General features: G+C 53.6%; 1 protein-coding gene across 2 annotated transcripts in view; it reads left to right on the forward strand.

Annotated features, from left to right (window-relative positions):
- The window catches only part of ADAM33 (ADAM metallopeptidase domain 33), a 31,732-nt gene extending 12,648 nt beyond the window's left edge, over nucleotides 1-19,084 (forward strand). For both annotated transcript variants that reach the window (XM_040590774.1, XM_040590782.1), the window contains 21 exons: nucleotides 1,391-1,466; nucleotides 1,952-2,028; nucleotides 2,603-2,789; nucleotides 3,217-3,282; nucleotides 3,397-3,468; nucleotides 3,953-4,119; nucleotides 4,225-4,309; nucleotides 5,024-5,166; nucleotides 7,458-7,635; nucleotides 7,990-8,079; nucleotides 8,436-8,631; nucleotides 9,751-9,859; nucleotides 10,408-10,612; nucleotides 11,563-11,640; nucleotides 12,768-12,876; nucleotides 13,221-13,371; nucleotides 14,013-14,103; nucleotides 14,823-15,068; nucleotides 15,370-15,533; nucleotides 16,465-16,482; nucleotides 17,895-19,084. In XM_040590774.1, coding sequence (XP_040446708.1) covers nucleotides 1,391-1,466; nucleotides 1,952-2,028; nucleotides 2,603-2,789; nucleotides 3,217-3,282; nucleotides 3,397-3,468; nucleotides 3,953-4,119; nucleotides 4,225-4,309; nucleotides 5,024-5,166; nucleotides 7,458-7,635; nucleotides 7,990-8,079; nucleotides 8,436-8,631; nucleotides 9,751-9,859; nucleotides 10,408-10,612; nucleotides 11,563-11,640; nucleotides 12,768-12,876; nucleotides 13,221-13,371; nucleotides 14,013-14,103; nucleotides 14,823-15,068; nucleotides 15,370-15,533; nucleotides 16,465-16,482; nucleotides 17,895-17,946 — 2,560 coding nt within the window. In that variant the 3' untranslated portion in view covers nucleotides 17,947-19,084. The remainder of the gene's footprint in view (nucleotides 1-1,390; nucleotides 1,467-1,951; nucleotides 2,029-2,602; nucleotides 2,790-3,216; nucleotides 3,283-3,396; nucleotides 3,469-3,952; nucleotides 4,120-4,224; nucleotides 4,310-5,023; nucleotides 5,167-7,457; nucleotides 7,636-7,989; nucleotides 8,080-8,435; nucleotides 8,632-9,750; nucleotides 9,860-10,407; nucleotides 10,613-11,562; nucleotides 11,641-12,767; nucleotides 12,877-13,220; nucleotides 13,372-14,012; nucleotides 14,104-14,822; nucleotides 15,069-15,369; nucleotides 15,534-16,464; nucleotides 16,483-17,894) is intronic.
- The last annotated feature ends 2,432 nt before the right edge of the window (nucleotides 19,085-21,516 follow it).

The raw sequence follows: 21,516 nt of genomic DNA on the forward strand, positions 1-21,516 counted from the left end.
GTCCCTTTCCAGGAACAGGGCTGAGCTCCTGTCTCCTTCCTCTGCTGTAACTGGAGTTACTGGTGCCAGGCACCCACTCACAGGCAGACTGGGAAGCCAGGAACGTGCCCACAGTGACATTTTTGCACCAAACTAGTTGCAAAATAGAAACCAAGAGGCGGGAGGGCTATTCTGGGGCTGGCTGCTTGGTTTATTTTCTTACTGCAGAATAAAACTTCTGGGACAGAGCCAAACCCCATGAATTGAGGGCCAAACTGTCAGCGGGGGCAAACCCAGCCCTGCTTTGTCTTTCTCTGGATGGCTGAGACACCTACATGCACGCTGCCCTGCCCATGGGGGACCTGCCATCCCCACAGTGCCTGCAAGCTCACAGTGGGATGCCCATCACCGTGGCATCTGGGCAAGGTTGCGCAGATTTGGGCAGCGTGGGAAACCCCCATCCTCTTCTCTTCTCTTCCACCATCCGTGGGGTCATTTCAGTTTAAGTCCCCCACGTCTGCTCCCCAGCAACCCCAGCCCCATTCACTCACTGGCTGTGAGCTCAGCTCTAGCTCTTCCCCACGGCAGGACGCAATTAGTCAGCGAGGGATGGGACTGTGTCACAGACAGCCCTGGGACCGGCCACGGTGGGAGACCAGCGGCAGCTGGGTGGAAGCAGAGGCACATGGGGTGAAGGCAGGGGGGGTGCAGGCTTTGCTAAAAGCAGCCTGAGGTTTCTCACGATCAGTTCAGTTTTTTTGGGGGGACCCCCTGCTTTGCTGCTGGGGTGTTGGGTTGGGAGCGTCACCCTAGATGTGCTGTGAGTGAGGTGAAGTGACATGCCCAGGGCTAAAGGGGGTGACTGTGTCGGAGACCCCAAACATCCCAGTGTCTTCACCTGGATCCTGAGTATGGGGTTGACCCTTTCTTCTCCCAGCAGGATGCTTCCCCTTGGGGACTTTGGGAGTCCCAAGAGGGGTTTGGTCCCTATGGAGAAGCTGTTACCCTGCCTGGCTGCTCATCCTTGGTGGTGGCAAGGTAGTCTCACCATGCCTGAGTCCTCTGGCAGGGGATGGTTGGGCAGCTGGACTCCCCCCATGCAGGTCCCCCATCCCAGACCAGCAGGACCCCAAAGCAGTATGGGCAGCTCCTTCCTTGCTGAGATGCAAGGGGGCACATTGGACTGTCCCCACTGGCCACAGGCACCTGGTTGAGGGCCAGACCTGATGCAGCGGTGATGACCCTGCTGCCAGCTCCGCTACCTGAAGGTCTGCAAGGGGGGCTGAGGGGGACCACGTGGATAGCTCAACTCCGCTTGGGTGCACGGGTCTGGGCACAGAGACTTGTTGTGTCCCTGTGATGGGATGCCCAGAGCAGCTTGGGGGTCCTCACCCCTCTCCTCTCTCCGCAGGCTGCTTGCACCAGGCTACACCGAGACGCACTACACCACGGATGGGCAGCCTGTGACAGTGTCCCCCAACCACACGGTGGGTGCCGGGGCATGGGCGTAGCTCATCTCTGTTTTTCAGGGTGCCTCGGCACTTGGGATGAAGCCAAAGCCCCACCAGGCTGGGTCAGGGTGTTTTCACTGGCAGCATCCCCGGCGCCTGTCGCAGGAGGAATGCAGCAGCACGCGGCTCCTGTATCTCTTGGCTGTGATACAGCACCTCAGGAAATAAACACACGCAGCGCTGGGCTTGAGCAGCCCTGGCGCTCCCCAACGTCCACCCACCGGCCATTTGTCACCCTTCCAGCACGCTGAGCCAGGCGTGGGGTTGTCTGTGTCCTGGGCTGAACTGCCGGAGCCAGAAGCCTCCTGGCTTCATCCCTCCCATTCCCCGGTGCAGAGGGACACAGCTTGCCTGGCTGGGAAATGCAAAATGAGTGGTTTTTTGGGGTGAGCATGTGGGGTTTGTTGCCGCCCAGCCCTGCGTGGTGGTTTCTAATGGAGGTTTCCATCACCTTTCTCCAGGACCACTGCTACTACCACGGGCACGTCCGGGGCTATGGAGGCTCCTGGGTTGTCCTCAGCACCTGCTTGGGAATACGGTATGGAGACGTGCAGGGCAGGGGACGGGGTTGTGGGGCTGATGAAGAGGGGGATGGATGTGGCTGCCCCCTTCCTCCCTGCAGGCACCCCCTCTGGGGACACCCCAGAGGAGCACTGATGGTCCTGCAAGACCAGCTCTAGGTGCTTCACAGGGCTGATTTTTCCATCACTCGCCTCCCATCCTTCACCCAACCCTGGGGGGTGGGGGCGGGGGGTGGGGAGGGCAGTGGTCCAGCCGTTCTTCTGGCAGCATGAACTGCCTTCAAGAAAATTTGTCTCTGGTGGTGACAAGAGCCCTCACCATGCAGCAGGTACCCCAGAGCTGAGCTTCTCCTTGCCGCAACCTCCAGCTGCCACCCCACGTTCATGTGGTCTGACTGGCATGGAGCTTTGAATGCTAAGGATGTAATAGCTCATAGGGCTGCACTGGCAGAGACATCCACCTCTTGATGTTGCCCCCACCCCGGGTATGGACCAAGCTGAGGTGCAGTGAGTTTGTGGGGTCTCGTAGGGGCTGGGGGAGCCAGAGTTAAAGCACCACAGGAGCCATCGGGGGCTGCTCTCCATTGCCAGGGGCCTGATAGTGCTGAGCAGCAACACCAGCTACTACCTGAAACCCCTGGGGACCCCCGAGCCGGGCCACCACCTCATCCACCGAGCAGAGCACTTGCCCATCAGAGGAGGGACCTGCGGCCATGACAATGATTTTGGGAGCACCATCGCTGACATTGCTCAGCTCTTCCAGCCGGTGTACCACCGGGTAAATCCATCCTGGGGTCCTTTTGCTTGCAGAGGGCTGGGAGTGGGGCTGTCTGCACCCCAGCTAAATGCCTGCAGCTTGTGGCGGAGTGCCTGTCACCCTGGCATCTGGGCAGGGTTGCGCAGGCAGATGGGACGTGAAGGGTCTGCATGGGCAGTTTACATAGTTTGAGTTTGGACAGGAGACCTCAAAGGAAGGGTGTGTGGGTTGGGTACTGGTGCTGCATCATATGGTGTGGGACATGATGTGAGGAGATACTGGGAATTGCACTGTAGCCACTCAAATTTTCCTTGTCGCCTCGTGCCTCAGTTTCCCCTCTCTGCTGTCCTTCCTGAGCAAGCTCTCTGGTGTCTGGGAAGCCTGAGATGCCCAGAGCCATGGGCTGCCTGCTTCTTCACTTCTCTGAGCCTTGCTGTCTGTCTTGCAGGCGAAGAGAGATGCCTGGAGGACCATGAAGTACATGGAGCTCTTCATTGTTGCTGATCACACACTGGTGAGTGCCGTGGGGGGACAGAAACTTGGTCCCCTGCTGCAAAGCTGTGACATCTCTCTGTCTCCCTCCCTGCTTTTCCTCCCGTGACCCTTCCCCATCCCTGTCTCTCTGCAGTACAGGAACCAGAACCTCAACCTGGGCCACACCAAGCAGCGCATTGTGGAGATTGCAAACTACGTGGACAAGGTAACAGCTGGTGAGAGGGACCTACTGGTCCTTGTGACCACCTCCATCATTCCCAGTGCATTTGAGAACACCTGAGCTTGGGGCCAGCCTGGTGGTGGCTCTTAGGGACTGTCCCCATGTCACTAGGGCTATGAGTTCAGATGACAGATGTGAGCATGTTATGGAAAATGTTTTGTCACCCATCAGCTGAGCTGCAGCAGCCAAACATATGCCGGCTCTTGCCCTGCTGTGGCGATGGGCATCAATCCTTGACACAAGAAGGGACAAGTTTAGGTGTTTCCAGCTAATGGATGGCATTGTGCCACCCTGACTGGCTCCTGTGTCCACAACCTGTGTCCTGTAGAGTTCATGCCTGCAGGTGACGTTGGGTCACCCAGCTGGAGGGAAAGCACAGAGACCCACCAGCTGAAATACTGTGGCAGGGATGGAGGATGCACAGCAAATGCCACTCCCTGTCCCCTCCATCCCTGTCCCCTCCCTGCAGTTTTACAGGTCTCTGAACATCAAGGTGGCCCTGATTGGCCTGGAAGTGTGGACGGAACGGGATCAGTGTGCTGTGACCAGCGACGCCAATGCCACGCTCTGGTCCTTCCTGCAGTGGAAGAAGGCGCTGAGGTCACGCAAGAAGCATGACAATGCCCAGCTGCTGACGTAAGCATCCTTACAGACCTCAGGGCAGGGGGGTCCCAGCTTGGACTGGGGTCTCCAAACCACCCCTGGGGTGCTAATTGCCCCTCCATTCTCCTTTGTGGTCAGAGGGAAGACATTCAGGGGCACAACCATCGGCATGGCCCCATTGGAGGGGATGTGCAGCGTGGATAACTCCGGAGGCGTCAGTGTGGTAAGAGGGGCGTGGGGGTCTCCACTGCCCCTCCCAGTCTGAGGGACCCCATCACCACCTTGTCTTGCTGGGGTTCTTCATGGGCTTGGAGGACCAGCTGTCCAGGGTTGGTCCTGGGATGCAGCCTGAAAGCAAATGATGATGCTAATAGCTCCTTAACCCCCTCAGGTGTTGGCCAGGTACTAAGGAGGCTGAGAAAGGTTTAAAGGTCCCACCCCATGTACACCCCCAGCTTGCAGCTAGCAATAGCGTTGGGATCTCCTGTGTTGCTTCTGCCCCTCATATTAAATAACCCTGGTTTGTTCCTTGCTTATGCTCTCTTGTTTTGTAGGGTCATCTCTTCCCTGGATAACTCTCCTCCTCCTCCTGATGGGGTGATGGTGGCTCTGGTGACCTGTGATCCCTAGGCAGGGTGGTGGTGTGGGGCACCAAGTTTTCTGGTTTTTAGGATGCGCCTTCCAAGGCCCCAGGTTTTCAGCAGATGGCTCCAGCAAAACCCTTCCCAATGGTCCCATGCAGGACTTCTAGGAGACCAAACCTCACTTCTGCCATGAATCCTTCTCCATCCCTCTCTCTGTCCCTCCCACGGGATCCAGTTGCAATCCCCAGGGATGCTGCGGTCCTTCCATCACGCCAACCCCATTCCCTGCTGCAGGATCACCCCTCTCCATCGCTTCTGGCTGCTGTGCTGACACATCCCCTGTCCCTCTGCAGGACCACTCAGAGCAGCCCATTGGAGCAGCTGCCACTATGGCCCACGAAATCGGCCACAATTTTGGCATGAGCCACGACAGCACGGGCTGCTGCGTGGAGGCCACCCCGGAGCAAGGTGGCTGTGTCATGGCAGCGGCCACCGGGTAAGTGGTGGTGGGGATGGGATAGAATTATAGAATCATAGAATCATTTAAGTTGAAAAAAACCTTAAAAGGCCCCTAAGCCCCCTGGCAAGTTGCGGATGCTGTTGCAGCTGGGTGGAGTGGCAAGGGAGTCCCGTCCTGCAAGGCACCACTGGGGGTGCAGTGCCCCCTTGCAAAGGAGGACCCGGCTGGTTGCCCTCCTCTCCTTTTGCCCTGCACACCCCAATTCCCTGGAGCAAGCACATCCCAGTGCCCAGGAGCAGGCAGGGATGGTGGTCTCTGAGGGGTAGCAGCCCCCATCCCAAAAGAGCTAGGGATGGAAGCAATCTGATGTTGTCTGCTTGACACATGACAAGAACCCAAGGCATTGTCCTGTGCTAGCCCACACTTCAGCACCATGATTTTTTCTTTGTTGTAAGGCTGGAGGGTCCAGGGGTGCCCAGTCCCCAGTCATGCTGGCAGGGACTCCGGGCATTGCAGGGCTGCAGGTAGTGTGCTCACATCCCTCACCCCAATCCCGCTAAATCTGGATGCGGGATGCTCCAGAGTGGCAGTCATTAGCTTTCATGCTCTCCAGAATCCATCTTTGATTTGTTTTCCTTTGCTTTTACCCTTTCATTCAGCCCAAAACTGCTTGAAACTCAGCTGGTTGGTGCCACTGTCCTTTTGAAAATCCTGTTAGGTTTTCCAGCTCCCAACAATACAGTCACCCCAGATTACCCTGTACTGCAGGAAAGCAGCTGCTTATTCCTCTTTATTTGAACCCACCCACTCTTCCAATTAATAAAAACAGTCAAAACCCACAATGTGGTTTCGGGGTGTCTCCAGGCTACTTTCTTGTGGCTCTTGGGGCTGGCAGACTGTGGTGCTGACGCCAGGGGGTTTAGGCTCTGCCTAGGTGGATTGTGGCAGGGAAAAGCACCAGCTTTCCAGAACGAGGCAGTTGTACACTTGTTTAGTTATCCAGCTGATCACTGTCCTGCACCCACCCACTGGAGCTGGATGCACTGGTGCAAAGCAGTAGCAGGTGCTCTAACTCAGTTGTGCCCCTGCTCACCCCTGCCAGCAAAACTCTCTGAGCTGACATCCCTTGTGACATTTCCTCCTTCTTATTTTTGCTGAAATATTTTTTTCCCCACATGGGCAGAAAACACATTTTTGACTGCCTTCATCCTGTCCCTATTTGCATGTTCATGTACCAGCTTATTGGGTGTATTTACTTGCCCACCATCCCATAACTTGCATGGACTTACAGCTTTCCCTACAGCTCAAGAGATTACCCCCAGACTTCAAAAATACTTTTAGAAGAAGCCCTCTGTATCATTTTGGAAATGAGTTGGCCTAATATGAAATGAAACTTTTTTTCAGCGATAAGAGGAAGTGAAACCAGCACTGAAATGGAGCGCGGTGCACAGCTCTTACTCTCTGCTTCCTCCTTCTTAGCACATCACACAAAAACCCCCACAAATTTGTGCAAAATTACCAAAGAACCATGCTCAGAGCTGCTCTAGAAAATCACTGTTTCTCTTCAGCTCCTTATGAAAAAGGCCAGCTGGGCTGTTAGAGTAATGACCTTACATGTTGTAGGCTCTTTTTTTTTAATATTTTTTTTTTTTTTTGCTGCTCAGGTGTTGTAAATGATTTAATATGGGATTTTTTTGGTAATTCTTTTCCATATTTATTTAATTTTTTAAATGATTTTTCTCCATCTCAGCCTCAGAGGCATTTAAATAGCCCCGAGCGGGTATTTTCCATCAGCGGTTGAGTGATAACAGGCACATATTTAGCAGCCAACCTCAGCAGATAGTGACTGCACATGTGGAGAGCTGCCTTGCGGTTAGGACGAGGGTGTCTGCTGTGTCCCAGGTGGAAGGGACCGAGGCACAGAGGGGACACCTACACCAGCATCAAGCTGACAGAGCCTGCAGGCACAGGTGCTCCCTGGGCTTTGAGGTTCAGATCATGGGGGTCTCCAATCTCCAAAAGCTTTCTTGCTGGAGGGTTGATGCTCTGAGGGTCGCGTATGGCAGCTCTCTTGTCCACCCCATCGCATTCTGGAGAATATTTGGGTTCAGTGTGGTGTCCCTTTGTTGTCAGTCTGGTGCTCAGCCATGCGAGTTGGAGTGGGAGATATTCATGGTCTTGATGCATCTGGCTGATGGTGGCTTCTGCTCTTGGATGTGTTTGTGCCAGTTTGCCCTGTCCTTATTTCCCAGTTCTGACTGTTTTTTCACCTTCTCTTGGTCCCAATCACCCTGGTTCCTGTCCCTCCCCATCTAACCCTTGTGCAGGCACCCCTTTCCTCGTGTGTTCAGCTCCTGCAGCAAGAGGCAGCTGGAGAACTACTTCCAGAAGGGAGGTGGCATGTGTCTCTTCAACCTGCCTGACACCAAGGACCTGGTGGTGGGACGGAAATGTGGCAATGGCTTTCTGGAGGAAGGAGAAGACTGTGACTGTGGGGAGGTGGAGGTATGGTGCTGGGTCCCGCATTGCTTTCCTGCAGGGGCTTTTGCAGCTCAGCTCAGGTACTGGGTGGCAGGATGTGGAGAGGGGTATTTCCAAGGGAAAGAGGTTTGAGGGTCACCACAGGGACTCCATCCCAAGGGCTCTTCCTGGTCCCACGTTCCTAAATTCATTAAACCTGGGTCCTGGCTTTCTTCTTGACTTTGCCCTAGAGTGCTCAGGTCTTCCTCATACCCCCTGTGCCTCAGTTTCCCCGTTGGCAAAAAGAGAAGAGTGATGCTGTGCTGGGTGGAGAAGGCAACAGTAGGGAAGGGACGGAGTTACTGACCTTCGTGGTGTCTGCTCCTTCTCCCCACACAGGAATGCACCAACCCGTGCTGCAATGCGCACAACTGCACACTGAAGGAGGGAGCCCAGTGTGCCCACGGTGACTGCTGCCAGAACTGCAAGGTAAGCCACGCTCTGTGCCCCCCACCATGCCCACCTGCCCATCCATGGGCTGAGCAGGGGGATATGGCCCCCACCATTCCCGTGAGACTCATGTGCTGCATGTCCATAAGGTCAACCGCCCTCCCTGCGCCAAATGAGGAGTGTTATGTGTAAACTTGTGTCCGCAGCAGTCTCTGCTGGCTGCTTTATGGCTGGGGTCCAGGAATGTGGTTTTATACCCTGACAGCCCCCATACAGACTCACACGGGACACACTAGATGGTTTATGGCCCAAGCTGTGCCAGGAGGCAGCAGCAATCCCAGCTCGGCCCCTTTGCTGTTACTTAGTGCTGATATTTCTCTCTCCTCCTGCCACAGCTAAAGGTGGCTGGGACGATCTGCAGGGAAGCAGCGGGATCCTGTGACCTCCCTGAGTACTGCACAGGCGCCTCACCCTACTGCCCAGCCAACGTGTACCTCCTGGATGGCTCGTCCTGCGCCTACGGCGAGGCTTACTGCAACAACGGCATGTGCATGACCCACCACCAGCAGTGCGTCCAGCTCTGGGGACCAGGTGAGTCCCACCAGTCCCAGCCCCGCATCCTTGCCACCCCTCTGCAGAGCAGGAGCCATGGTGGGTCTCAGCACTGTGCCTGCATATGGGGTCCCCATGCCCCCTGCCCATGGGGCTGCAGGGTAGCGGATGGAGGGGTTGTGCTGTCCCCGTCCAGGGTTGGGATCTGCATCCACGGGGCTGGCGTGGAGGGCTGGGGGTGCTGTGCATGGACACTCACAGGTGTCTGGTCCTTCGCTATGCCCGTTTACCCTCTGCCTATGGTCCCTGTGCTGCCGACAGCCCATACACTACGTACAGCCCCCATGCTGCGTGTGACTTCATATGCTGCAGGTGATCTCCATGCTGTCCTGCAGCACATAATGGCTTCAGCACCGCATACAGCGCGTGTGCTGCACGGACTGTGTATGGCTTCCTCACTTCAGTTAGCCCGTATCCTCTATATGGCCCCCGCATTGCCTATGGACCTTATGCGGTATACAGTACATAGGTGATATGGATCATAAGGCATACATGGCCAGATGTTTTGTATGGTTGCTACACACTTCATATATATATATATATATATACACTTTACGTGGCTGCAGACTGCCTAGAGCCCCCATGCTGCATATGACCCATAGCTCATATGCTCTATACGTCTATCTGCTGTGTATGGCCCCCAGCTGCGTACAACCCCAGGCTGCATGGGACCTCCCCACTACATAAGGCCACCTGCAGCCACACGCTTCACCCTGCCCCTGTGTGCACTACGGTCCCCACACCCACACTCCCAACACCCTGCTGGCTCTTCCACCCCGTACAGGGCACATAGGGCCCCACTTGCACAGCAGTGCTGCTGCCCCCAGGGCCAGCACCTGTGGGTGCCCCTCAGAGAGCTGCAGCAGGCACAGGGGGGAATCCTCCCCCACGATCAAAATCCTCTGCGTGGCCCCAGAGAAAAGGGAATTTCATCCTTCTTGTGCTGTTCTTGGCCCCCCCACCCGCAGCAGCAGCTCTCTGGGAGAATTTCCCATGGTGTTTTCTCCATGAGCATCCAGCTGCTGCTCCTGGTTTTGGTATTTCTCCCTGCTGGCTGCTGTCTCCACCCCACGCGGGACCTTTCCTTTTCCTCCGCAGGTGCCTGGCCAGCCCCAGATGCCTGTTTCCAGGATGTGAACATGGCTGGCAACACCTACGGCAACTGTGGCAAAGACAGCCAAGGGCGCTATGTGAAATGTGACAAGAGGTGGGTGCAGCTCTGGCACCCATGGGTGCCCCATTTCCTCCTTCCACATGTGCAGCCCCCCCACTGCCCACCCCTGCCAAGAGGTCCTACCTCAACCTCCTGGCATCACCCCTTGGGCCAGCTTCATTTTGGACCTGCAGAAGTCACCAGGTCCTTCCTGAGCTGAGTCCCCATCATTGCTGGGAGGCAGTCCCACCATGGATGCAGCCTGAAAGGAAAGGCTTTTTTTTTTTTTTTTTCCTGAAGGGAAAAAAACCAGCAGGAGGTGCTGTTTAGGGAGTGTGTGCTCTCCACTATTCCCAGTTAGACCAGGAATGTTAGAGGGACCCACGCAGCTTCTTTCCTCCAGCATTTCTTTGTGCTGTCAGTGATTTAGCGAAGTCCTTTCTGAACCTGCTGAGCGTCTCCCATCACAACCTAACATGGCCATAAATTCAGAGGGAGATGAGCCAGCAGGCAGCAGGGCAGGGGCTGATGGGGCAGGGAGGGTGAGGTGGCCGGCGGTACCCACATCTCCTGCTCTCAGCTCGGCTGTGCCCCGCTCCTAGGGATGCTATGTGTGGCAAGATCCAGTGCCAAAGTTCAGCTAAGAAGCCCCAGGGGACCAACACTGTCTCCATCGACACCACCATCCGCTTCAACGGGCGAGAGGTGAAATGCCGAGGCACCTACATGTACACCGCAAAGGATGATGAGGAAGATCTCTCTGACCCTGGGCTGGTGATGACTGGGACAAAATGCGGAGATGGGATGGTGAGTACCTCTTCCTAGGACTGGGGTTTCCTGCAGGAGATCATCTCCTTGGCTCTTATCGCACCTCCAATGTGGACATTGGTTCTTCTCTGCATTGCAGCTGGGCCATGGGATGTGGTTTCCTCCACACTTGCAGGCATTGCCCTGGTGACATCTCAACTGGGGCATTTCTAGACATCATCAGATGTTTGTGTGTAGGCCACCACATTCTTCTCTCTGGTCTCCATGCTTCTTTACTGATTTAATGCATAGTGGAGCAACCCCCACAAGAATTGCATGCCCCAGGACTTGATGGATGAGGCTTCCTCCTATGAATAAATTGTTTCCCAAGGGAAAGCTGTGTTAGGAGTCAAGATGACAGATCCAAACAGATGCTGCTAGCTGAGCATTAGTCTCTTTTACAGTCCTTGCATCTCCAAGCACTTTACAGAGGGTTAGTTCAGCTGAGAAAGGGCAGAAGACTGATAGACAACACGGTAGCTGGGATGCACGCCAGAGCTGGCTGTGGAGATGTGGCCGTTACTATTCGGCATTTTAATCGTGAAATTGTCATCCCAGTTTGGGATGGAAGGCCAAAATGTTGACATTTTCATGAGAAAGGATGGCTGGTCTTAAAATCCAGTGTCGTTTTTTTTGGCTTGGTGCCTGTGTTTTAGGGCCAGATGGGAAATGCCTTCTCTGGGAGCTGCAAGGTGGGTTGTCAGGGGAGGGGGTGGTGGGGGTGGCTGGTCTCTGCTGAGCCGTCCTGGATGGGGGAATGGCAGAGGTTTCCTGGGATGTACTGAAAATTGGAGTGAAATGCATTTTCCTGGAACAATACAATTTAACCAACCGGCATTTTCCAACGGACAACATCCTTCCAGAGGACTCCCATCTGTGAAGCCAGAAGATCACTGTCCCCCCCTCTCTTGGGTCTTTCTCTAACCTCAGCTTTCTTGGCTCCCTCTCAGGTTTGCAAAGATCGCCGGTGCCAGAATGCCTCCCTTTTTGAGCTGGAAAAGTGTGTTTCCCGGTGCAACAGCCATGGGGTGAGTTACTGCCTGAGACCTACAGCAGGCTTCTGAGATGAACCAGCACAGGCTGCCCAGAGCAGCTGTGGATGCCCCATCCCTGGCAGTGTCCCAGGCCAGGCTGGACAGGGCTTGGAGCAACCTGGGCTGGTGGGAGGGGAGGTGTCCCTGCTCGTGGCAGCGGGGTGGAACTGGAAGATCTTTAAGATCCCTTCCAACCCAAACATTCTGTGATTCTATGATTCTATGAGCGCAGATTCTCAAGCAAATCCAAGTGTCTCCCACAGGGATGAGTCTTGCAACACAGTGGGCATCTGCTTTTCATAACTATCTCATGCATCAGCTATGGGTGAGACTGAGCTCAGATCTTTGCTCACCCATGTCCAGCTTAGAGGAAGAAGATCATTCATGATGCAAGGACCATCTGCAAAATTTGGATCAGGGTCTAATTTAAACTGGAGAATGTTTAGTGCTCAGAGCAGGTGCCTGTTCCCTCTGAGAACAAAACAAGAGTGAGAAAGACAACTGGGACTGCAAAAAGGCAGGGAAATAGTTCAGCAAATAGAAAGAGCTGCTATTGTCCAAAGCTTAAAGGCTACAAAGATGTGACCTCTGCAGACCGCAGGGCTTTGTCAGATAAGGCAACAACAAACTGCTGTAGAAAATCGTTGCTGGGTTATGTAGAGAAATGTGATAGGCGAAACACCCAAATTTACCCTTCCATTCCGCTCAGCATCATCAAGGCTTTTGGTTTGGGTTCTCTGCTTCAGAAATGCTATGGTTTAATGGGAAAGACCCTGAGGGCAAAATGTTTACCAAACTTCTGGCTTAGTGCAAAGTATTAAGGGCACCAGGCTTGTCTAGTCCAGTGGTGTGAAAACTGAGGGTGTGAGATACCTGTGTTCAGGTTTTCTGCAAAGAACAGGGAAATAAAAGTATCAGCAAGAAAATGTCTCTGTACACTGCAATCACAGATTTGAGGGCAACACAGGCACGATCCAAGTGATGTTCAAGGGGTGAATATTGGCAGGGGTTAAGCTCCTTCACCCTGAACTCCTGCCATTGGCCGTCTGCTCTTACCCCCACGTACAGACCATCATTTCCATACCTCCCTGTGGTCTCCAACCCTCCTTCTCTCTCTACAGGTGTGCAACAGCAACAAGAACTGCCACTGCGATGCTGGCTGGGCTCCCCCCTACTGCGAGAAGCCGGGCTTGGGTGGCAGCGTGGACAGTGGCCCTGTGCAGCGTGATAGTGAGTCACGACTTCTTGTCTGGTGCCTTATGAGGCTGGTGGGGCTGGAGCGATGCCACGGGAGGGGGACATGGGGTGGTAAAGGTGCTGACAGCTCTGCTCCCAGATGTGCTGTGCTGGGTCCCTTCAGGAAGGCTCACAGCCTGTGCCCAGCTCTGGTTGCTAGGTAGCCACCTGTTTTTATCAGAGGCCACCTGATGGTCCTGCTTCCTTTTTGGAGGTGTGATCAGCGATGATGTCTCTGGTCTGGGTGGCTGGGAATGGGCAGATGGGACTCCATTGAGTGAAGCTGGAGGCTGCTGGCTCTCCCAGCCCCACGCTCATCTTTGTGCTTTCCCTGCCAGATCATGAGGCCATCTTAATAACACTTCTGCTCATCTTCCTGCTCTTCCTCCCCGCCCTGATGATGATCATCTACTTTTGGTACCGTCGGGAGAACTCACTCCTGAATAAATGGATAAAGGAGATGAGGAGGAGGGGCCAGGAGACATATAGGTGCGTGATGGCTCCTAAATCCTTTCTCTTTTGAGGACACAGTGAGACTCTGAAACCTTCTTTTCTTGCCACTGGCAGCATCCAGCCTGGTAGGAATGGTTGTGGGGGAGCTGGTAATACACAGGGTCTGTTTCAAACTGGTATGACACCTGGTCTGAGATATGAAGAACAATCTGGGAAAATTGGAGGCACTCAGCTCTTCCCAGAGCAGAGGACAGGAATGGGCCTCTGGATGAGACAATCCCAGAGAATGATGACAAAGGTGATCTGGTACCAAGAAGCTTTCTCACCATCTGCTCCTAGCAGGCTGCAAGAACTAGAAGGGGTCTAAAGGAGCACTGAATGTAGATATTCTTATAGTTTCCCCTCCCAATACAGGTACAGACACACACGCACCTCAGAGCCTCTGCAATAATTTGAGAACCTTCCCCCCGCCCCGCCCCCCAACCAACCTCCTTCATTACCTTCATTATCTCAAGACAGTCTTCTCATCCCTGCTCATGCAGCACTGCAAGACTGTCTGTTAACAATCTGTTAACAGAGATAGGATCTCCCCGATGTGCAGCATTTTGGGAGGCAGCTGTTGCAGAAATGGTTGCTTTATTTTACCGTCTGTGATTGATGTTTGTGATCCTGGGCAGGAGCAAACCCATCAGTCGGAAGTCAACCAGTGGCCATGCCAAAGCTGCTTTCACCTTGCGGAACATTTCCACCTCCAGCCATAGTAATAAAGTAAGTAATAACTCACCTTCCAGGTTTGCTTCCCTCCCTAGGACGTGGTATATGTGGGCGATCACACCTACCTCTAGCAACCGGGCAAGCAACTGGTGTTTCGTGCCAGTTTTGCATTGTGTCTACACTGTGAGCCCGTGCTTAGTAGTAGACATTCCTCCTAAAAGTGAGTCTGATGAGCTCTGCCTGCTCAAAAACAGCCCAGTGATTGCCAGGAGCCTCCACTGGGAAACTGCCCAGCACCATGGCAAAGCTTAGCAGGGGCTGTGCAGCCCGCCGATGACTTTGTCCTGGGTCTCTGAGGAGGCAGATGCTTCTGCTGCTGGTTGTGTCAGCTCTGGTGACCTTGGGATGGGTAAGCCCAGGGCTCAATTCAGGAAGAATTTAGGTTTTTTGAACAATGGCCACAGTGCCTGAGAGCAGGGCAAAACAGATGATGCCTCCTGTCTGGTGGAAATCTGGGATGGATTTACCAGAGCTGACCCTGCTCCGGATCTCCTGAGGCCAGCACCTTTCTCATCCCTGTGTACTCTCATATGTTAGTGAGGAGCAAACTTGTTCAGCTTTTGGGTGGGATGGTAAAAGTGGAGTGGAATAAATACCCAGTGCTCCTCCTGCAGCTCCCTAGCACCCAGACCTTGAGGGGACATCTGTTTTCAGCACCCAGGAAAACACACCTAAGGATTTTCTCCATACTTCTGCTTTTCTCATCCCTGCAGGCAACACGGGCTGCATTCCCCCCCAAACCCAGCACACACCAGACCGGCTCTCAGCCTGTCAACGTTGTCCACCCTCTTCGCCCGGCTCCCCACTCCGTCCCTCCTCGCCCGAGAGACCCCAAGCCTGCCAGGCCACCTCCGCCGGTCAGCAAATCGCCTATGGTCCCCACCAAAACAGTTGTCTCCCAGGTTAAGCTGCCGCCTCCTAAGAAACCTCTTCCCTGCAGCCCCGTGAGGACCCCACTGGTGAGCTTTGCTGGCTGGCTGTACCTTCCTTCCAGACTCCTAGAAATTCCCTCTTTTTTTGGCTGCCTGTGGCTCTTTTGGGTTGCGGACTATTAAGAAGCTGTCATGCCACCCGAAGAGATGGATGTCTTGTAATGATGAACAAAGCTCATTAGAAAATGAGAATATTTTAAGTTGTTTGGGTGGTGGTGTTACATGCTTTGAAGCATGTCAGCTCTGCAGCAGTGGAGGGAGGTTTGCTGGAGGTCGTTAGATGCTCCTCTGAGGATGTTGTCTTTCCCCATACACTTTGTAATCCTAGATTGTCCCAAAGCACCAGCCCCCTCGTCGGCCTCTGCCTGGAAGTCCTCTTCTGGCCAAAGAGCTGCCTCCTGCACATGGACAGACCCTGCTGGTCATGGTCCCTCCTACCAACTTCAAGGTGTCGAGTACAAGTGCTGTCAGCCACTCCGCAAGGCCATTAAAGTAAGTTGAGAGAGGAGTTGAGCTATCTCCCACCCCTGCTGGGGTCCTGCACATGGACACAGTGGGGGTTCTTAAGGGTTACGTTGGGGTGGGACAACCCAAATGTCATTGTGGCGTGTAGTGGTCTGCCTCTTGTGGTGTCTTCACTGTGTCAGGGGTTTCTCTTGCTACTCTTATACAGCTGGTGTGTACAGGCCAGGCTGCTGAGGAGCAGGATGCTCTGGGGTGTTCTGTGCTCTGGGGTGTGCTGGTCTGTGCACGCTGTTGGAGCTACAGACTTCAAAGCCTACCAGCTTCAGGGTAACTGGCCTGTAGGGCATGGTGGATCTTTGATATGGGGCATTTGGGAGCAGCGGCAAAAGGTAGGAAGAAAATCAGAAGACATCCCAAATTCTGCTACCTGGGGAGCAACTACAAACAAAGTGTTTTTCCAGATGGGGCTGCTACGTGCATAAACATTCCTGTGCCTGTGCTCCTTCCTGCATGGGGCAGGAGAAAAGGCTGTCCACCCAAGCAAGGTGCTTGCAGGTGCCCAGGGTCAGCAGCCATGCCTCTACTTGGCAAGACCCTGTGGGGTTTGGCCAAGGTTGGCCAACAGTGATGAGTGTTAGGGCTTTGGGTCTTGCAAGGTCCTGGTGGGTTAAGGGAGATGCTATCCTTTGGGGGTACATGTGGCCTCCCATCCCAGAGCATGGAGGGCTGTCAAGCACTGGAACAGGCTGCCCAGAGAGGCAGTGTAGCTGTGGTGCTTGGGCACATGGTTTAGTCGTGGCCTTGGCAGTGCTGGGTTAATGGTTGGACCGGCTGATCTTAAAGGCCTTTTCCAACACAAATGATTCTATGATTCTGTGGAGGGAGCTGTTGGTGTTCTGCTGGGAACAGTGGAGTGAAGGGATGGAGACTGATGCTCTTTCATCTTTTCTCCCTGCAGGCCGATGCCACCTCAAAGGTGAGTCACAGATGACACCATGCAGGACCATGGGGACTGCTTGTGGGGGGATGGCCTTTGGTTAAGCACTGAGCTGGGAACCAGGAGACTGGGGATTAAACATCTTCCTTCCCAGGGGCTCCTAGGTGAGCAGGACATAGCTCCTCCGGGTACCCCAGCAACAGCAGGGCTGGGGCACCTGTGTCCAGGGGAATGGAGGGTGTGGGTTTTCCAGTTCAGAGCTAGGAGATTAAGTCCAAGTCCTTTACAGTATCACTGGCACTTTCAGCTGTTGCTATACTGCTAAATCCTCTGGATACAGTTCAGTGGATCCTCAAGGGATCGCGCGTGCGTCTGCTGCTGCTGTCTAGTCTTGTGGACTGTATCCAGCCATGGAGGGAAGGCACCGTGCTGGACTGAAGGTGGCCCTCACCCCCAGGCAGTCTGCTTTGCTAATTCCTGCTTTGACCCTCTGTCCGGGTTTTGGCTGGGATAGAGTTAATTTTCGTCTTGGTGGCTAGTGCAAATCCCACACCAAATCCAAAACACAGCACTTCGCTAGCCACCAAGACGAAAATTAACTCTATCCCAGCCAAAACCAAGACACCCTCTTACACTGTTTTAGTTTCTTATGCCTTTGTAGTTGCCACCACAAAGGGGCTGAACAGGTCCCAAAATTTCTCAGTAAAACTCAGTCCCTATAGCTCATCTCTTCTAGTAGAGAGAAAGGCCTGTTCTGTGGTCCCAAAAGAGAAAGATTTGGTGCATCCTGGCAGCTGAACTCACCTCCCTTCCCCAGTCACTGTAGTTTTGTCCTTGCTGCCCACTGAGAGCAGTCCCTGGCCATCCTCTCTTGAAATGGTGCCCATGTCAGAAAGTGTATGCTGGCAGGGCCAGACTTGTGCCAAGGAGCACGATGTGCTCCTGTCTTGGCCCGTATTTGTTACCTGGCACCACCAACACGCTAGAAGAATGCATGGGAACCACTGTCCTTCCTGGATGGATGAGGTGGGACATTTCACGAATTCCCAGGTTGCACTATAAGGTCCATATCAGGTTAGTTGCTTTGGTGATGTCTTATGATGAATCACCATGGCTGTTTTTGGGAAGCCAAGAGCAGTAACCCCTTGGGGGGTACCTCACTCCCACAGCTAGCTGGTGGGCTCCCAGTTCTCACTGCTGGTAGCTGCTCAGTGTCACCACATGCTTTGGTGGACCCTGGGTCCTATCAGGGTTTTGAGGGTATGCCAAAGGAAAGCACCTCCAAGTGATACAGTTTGGGGTTGTATCTTTGAGAGAAGACATGGGTGACCATTACAGTCCCAGGTCCCCTCGGGTCCCAGGTGCAGCAGCTGGTGGCAGGATGGTTGTGGTGGAGGTGGTGGATGCTTGGTCTCTGCACTCACGAGTGGTCTCCTTTCTTCTCCCTCTAGGCCAATCCCAGCCATCAAAGTCCAGTCAACCTCCTTCCTCTTGAAGAAGTGACAAAGCAAGGACACCTTAAGCCCATCCTTCCTGAGCTGGCTCTCCTGATTTGCACTGCTGCTGGCGACAGGGGTCTTTTATTCCTTTCTTGTTTTATTTGTCTTTTGATACCAGAGGACTATTTTTATAAGACAGAATATGTATTCAGCACAAAAACTGCAGTGGTGGTGGGAGGAGAGGGGAAATTGGTACTATGATGTCACAAAGGGCTAGGGTGGGTTGGTGGTGGGGTTACCACTATGCAGACCCCACCACAGCTCATGGCATCGCTTCCTGGCCAATTTACCCTCCAGCTTTAGTTTCTTCTTGACATTGCACATGGGCTGGGATGGGGTCACTTGGGGTCAAATGAGCATCCAACACTGATGAACAATGCTGATGACAGTGGCAGCAAAAGCCGTGTAATATCCTTCTAGCTACCTCCTCCTTCTCCTCCAGGCCTGGTGAGACCCCACCACCACCCATTGCCACCAGAGTTCAGTGCTGGGCATTGTCTCGGGGGAGACATTTGCCATGAGAGAAAAATGGTTTCCAGTTTGGACTGTGCCATACAGTACTGGGACATTTCCATCAAGGATCCAAGTTCTCAGGCTCCTCCTGGCCTCCTGCCTGATTGCACAAGAAAAAGCCAGTGGCAGTCCTGGAGGCGTACCTGGAAGGAGACGCTGTCTGGGAAATGGTTTAATGTCTGAAGTGCTGATGGCAGCTGGTTACCAGGGTGCTTTCAAGGGGCTCAAAAGCCCCCCCTAAACACTGCGTGTTCCCTGCTCATGGGGCAAGCCCAGCAGTGGCTCTGTGAGCTGCTAACACTCTGTTGTCCAAAGGGGAAAGGAGCCACGACCCGGGAACAAGAGCAGGAAGACCTCCTGCCTGTGTCATTGGCTTGCCCAAAGGCCTTGGCCAAGCCATTGCGTTTCTCTGTGCCTCAGTTCCCCCCATCTTTAAAATGGGGGGAGGGGGGTAATACCTACCTCACAGGGGTGTTGTGAGGTTTAACAAACTGATGTCTTGAAAGGGCTTTACAATCCTCAGACGAAAGGTGCTGTTGACCTGCACAGTATTATACGGTGCCACTTTCCTATGACTTGATACGCGGCTCTGTCAGGGTCTGAAACAAGAACAAAGGCTTTGTACAGTCCCCTGGCTCCTCTGGCTCTTTTTTTGCTACGTGCCCTGAGCCTTTAGACACCAAGGTCTCCAGGCCACCTGGTGCAAATAGATCCCTGGATCCCCTTCTGTTAGCCCTTAAACCTCGGATCATTTGTCCTAGCTGTGTGCGACAGGTCAACTACCCTGGGGTAGGTCCCCGATGTGTTTAACCAATGTAAAAGCTGTTCATGATGTAGGCTCCAGGACAACCCTCAGGAAGCTGTTCTGGTGTTTCATTATCCCCAGTGTTACAAAATGAGCTGCTAATTGCAGGCTGTGGTTAACGCCACCCTAACCTACGCTGTCCTTACTCTCTCATGACCAGGCTTTGTTTCAAAGTTTCTGATCATGGATGTGCGTCTTCCCTGAAGCATCTCTTTCTTGGTTGGTGGATATCCAGGTGGGATCCCAGGATCCAGGATCTCCTCTTACTTTGATAACAAGTCACAAAATCACAGTCGTTTAAGTTGAAAGAGGCCGAGACCTCTTGAGATCATCCCCAGATGGCCTCCAGAGGACAGGATAAGTGAGCTGGGCCCTGAAACTTCCCAAGGTCCCATTCTTTTTAGTGGTCTCCCAAGGATGGTCAGACTTGAGGAAGAGCCTACAGAGTTTCTGGAGAGGGGAAACCCTGCTCTCGGCTTGCTCCCTCTCTTCTACTGCCCAGTACAGGTGTTAGCATAGGGTTAAACAGTTGGAGAGGGTTTGGAGAAGTTGCTGCAATGATGAAGTCATTGGAAAAAACTTTTCCCAATGAGTTGGACCATTTAGCTTAATGACAAAGTGAGGGATGGTAGTGCTGCAGTCAAACACCTTACTGTGAGACCAGCAACTGAATGACCACATCAAGCTGTTGCAATCTCCCTGGGCTTGGATTCTTGCCTATTAATGTCACCTACCTGGCCATCATGCTCCCTTTTGTCTCCTCCTGTTGGCCAATGGGGAGAGATGGGGAGCTGACCCTCTACAGCTACCCAAACTTCACCAGCAGCGCACAGCTAGGGCGTGCACGTTCGGGGGCTAAACTTGAGCTATTCAGGCTGGAAGGGAATTTGTAGAAACCCCCATTCCTGATCTCAGGGATTCTGCAAAGACATATAGGGTGTAGGGCCCTGCTCAGCAGCACAATAAGTAGTCAAAGATACTTTTATTCTTCACAGAGACCTTTTCTCTGCCTGGGAGATGTCCTTGCATGCACCAGTGGATTTTTCTTGAGGCAGAGTGGCTGTGCCATGTTGCAGAAAGACCCACCACATCCCTTTTCCAAAGGCAGAGCAGCAGTGCTGAGAACAGCCCTTCCAGTCCACATGTCCAACCCAACCCAACTACTCTGCCCTTGAGCTGCAAGCTGGCTCCCTGAGAGGATCATAATTTCGGGGTAATTCACGATGGTCTGTTTGCTGGCTTTGTCTAACCTGAGATAGTCCCAGGGAGTGCAGATGGTTGATGTTCATCCTGATGCATCCACAAATGTAAGATGTGGCCATGGGACAGGCAGGACTTGATGCCTGGTTAATTTATGAATCCAGGGAGGGCTCTTGGGTGCTGAGGTGACACTAGATGGCAGCAGATGACCATGAAATCCTCTGCTCAGCCTTCTGAATTGTTGCTGGGATTCCCAGGGACCAGGTGCTCAAGTGCAGCTTTTCTCCTTGCTACTTCTCCCCTGCCCCACTACCTGCGAATCCATTAGAAGTGTGGGCTGGGCATGAAAGCTGCCGAGTGCTTGTGATGGCTTGTCGAGCTTGCAGTCCGTCTGAGTAGAGCCTTCCTCTTTCCAAAGGGCTCTGCTGCCTTCGGAAAACGACAGCAGGAGAGCTGAAAAATCACAGCCCTTCACCCTAGCGTGTCTTCAGCATCCAAAGCACCTTTTTGGCTAATGGAGCCTTGCTCAGACAGCACGTGCTTGGGGAAGGAGGAAGGGGAAAGCTCCTGTGGAGGTGGTCCTGGATCAGCCATTTCACTGAAACCTGGGGGCACCGAGATGTGCATCATGGTCCCATCTGCTACTTAAAAGTCTTTCAGTCTCTTGAAGGCTTGGAGGGGTGGGTGTGGGATAGAGGATCAGACCACTATTACTTTCATCACTTTGGAGTTTCTGGGTGCTTGTCCCAGCTTTGCTGCCGTATATCACATCTGTCCCTGTATGACTCTGAGGTTGAAACCAGCACCAGAGTGAGTGCACTGAGTGCTGTAACCTGCATTAGCCCATCTGCATTTCTTGGCATCGGTCTTGCAATAAATGTCCACAAAATGCTGCGTCTGCTGGGACATTGGGCTTCACCGTTTCCCCTCTGGTCAGGTAAGGGAGGACCTGGGACTGTGATTACGGAGATGTGTGCTGAAACTCTCCACCTCCAATGAGGTCTTGACCAAGGGCTGAGGCTGAGGGGCACAGGCTAATGCTTTGCTGGTGGTTTG

The sequence above is a fragment of the Falco naumanni genome, chromosome 1 (genome assembly GCF_017639655.2).
Source record: "Falco naumanni isolate bFalNau1 chromosome 1, bFalNau1.pat, whole genome shotgun sequence".
NCBI lineage: Eukaryota > Metazoa > Chordata > Aves > Falconiformes > Falconidae > Falco > Falco naumanni.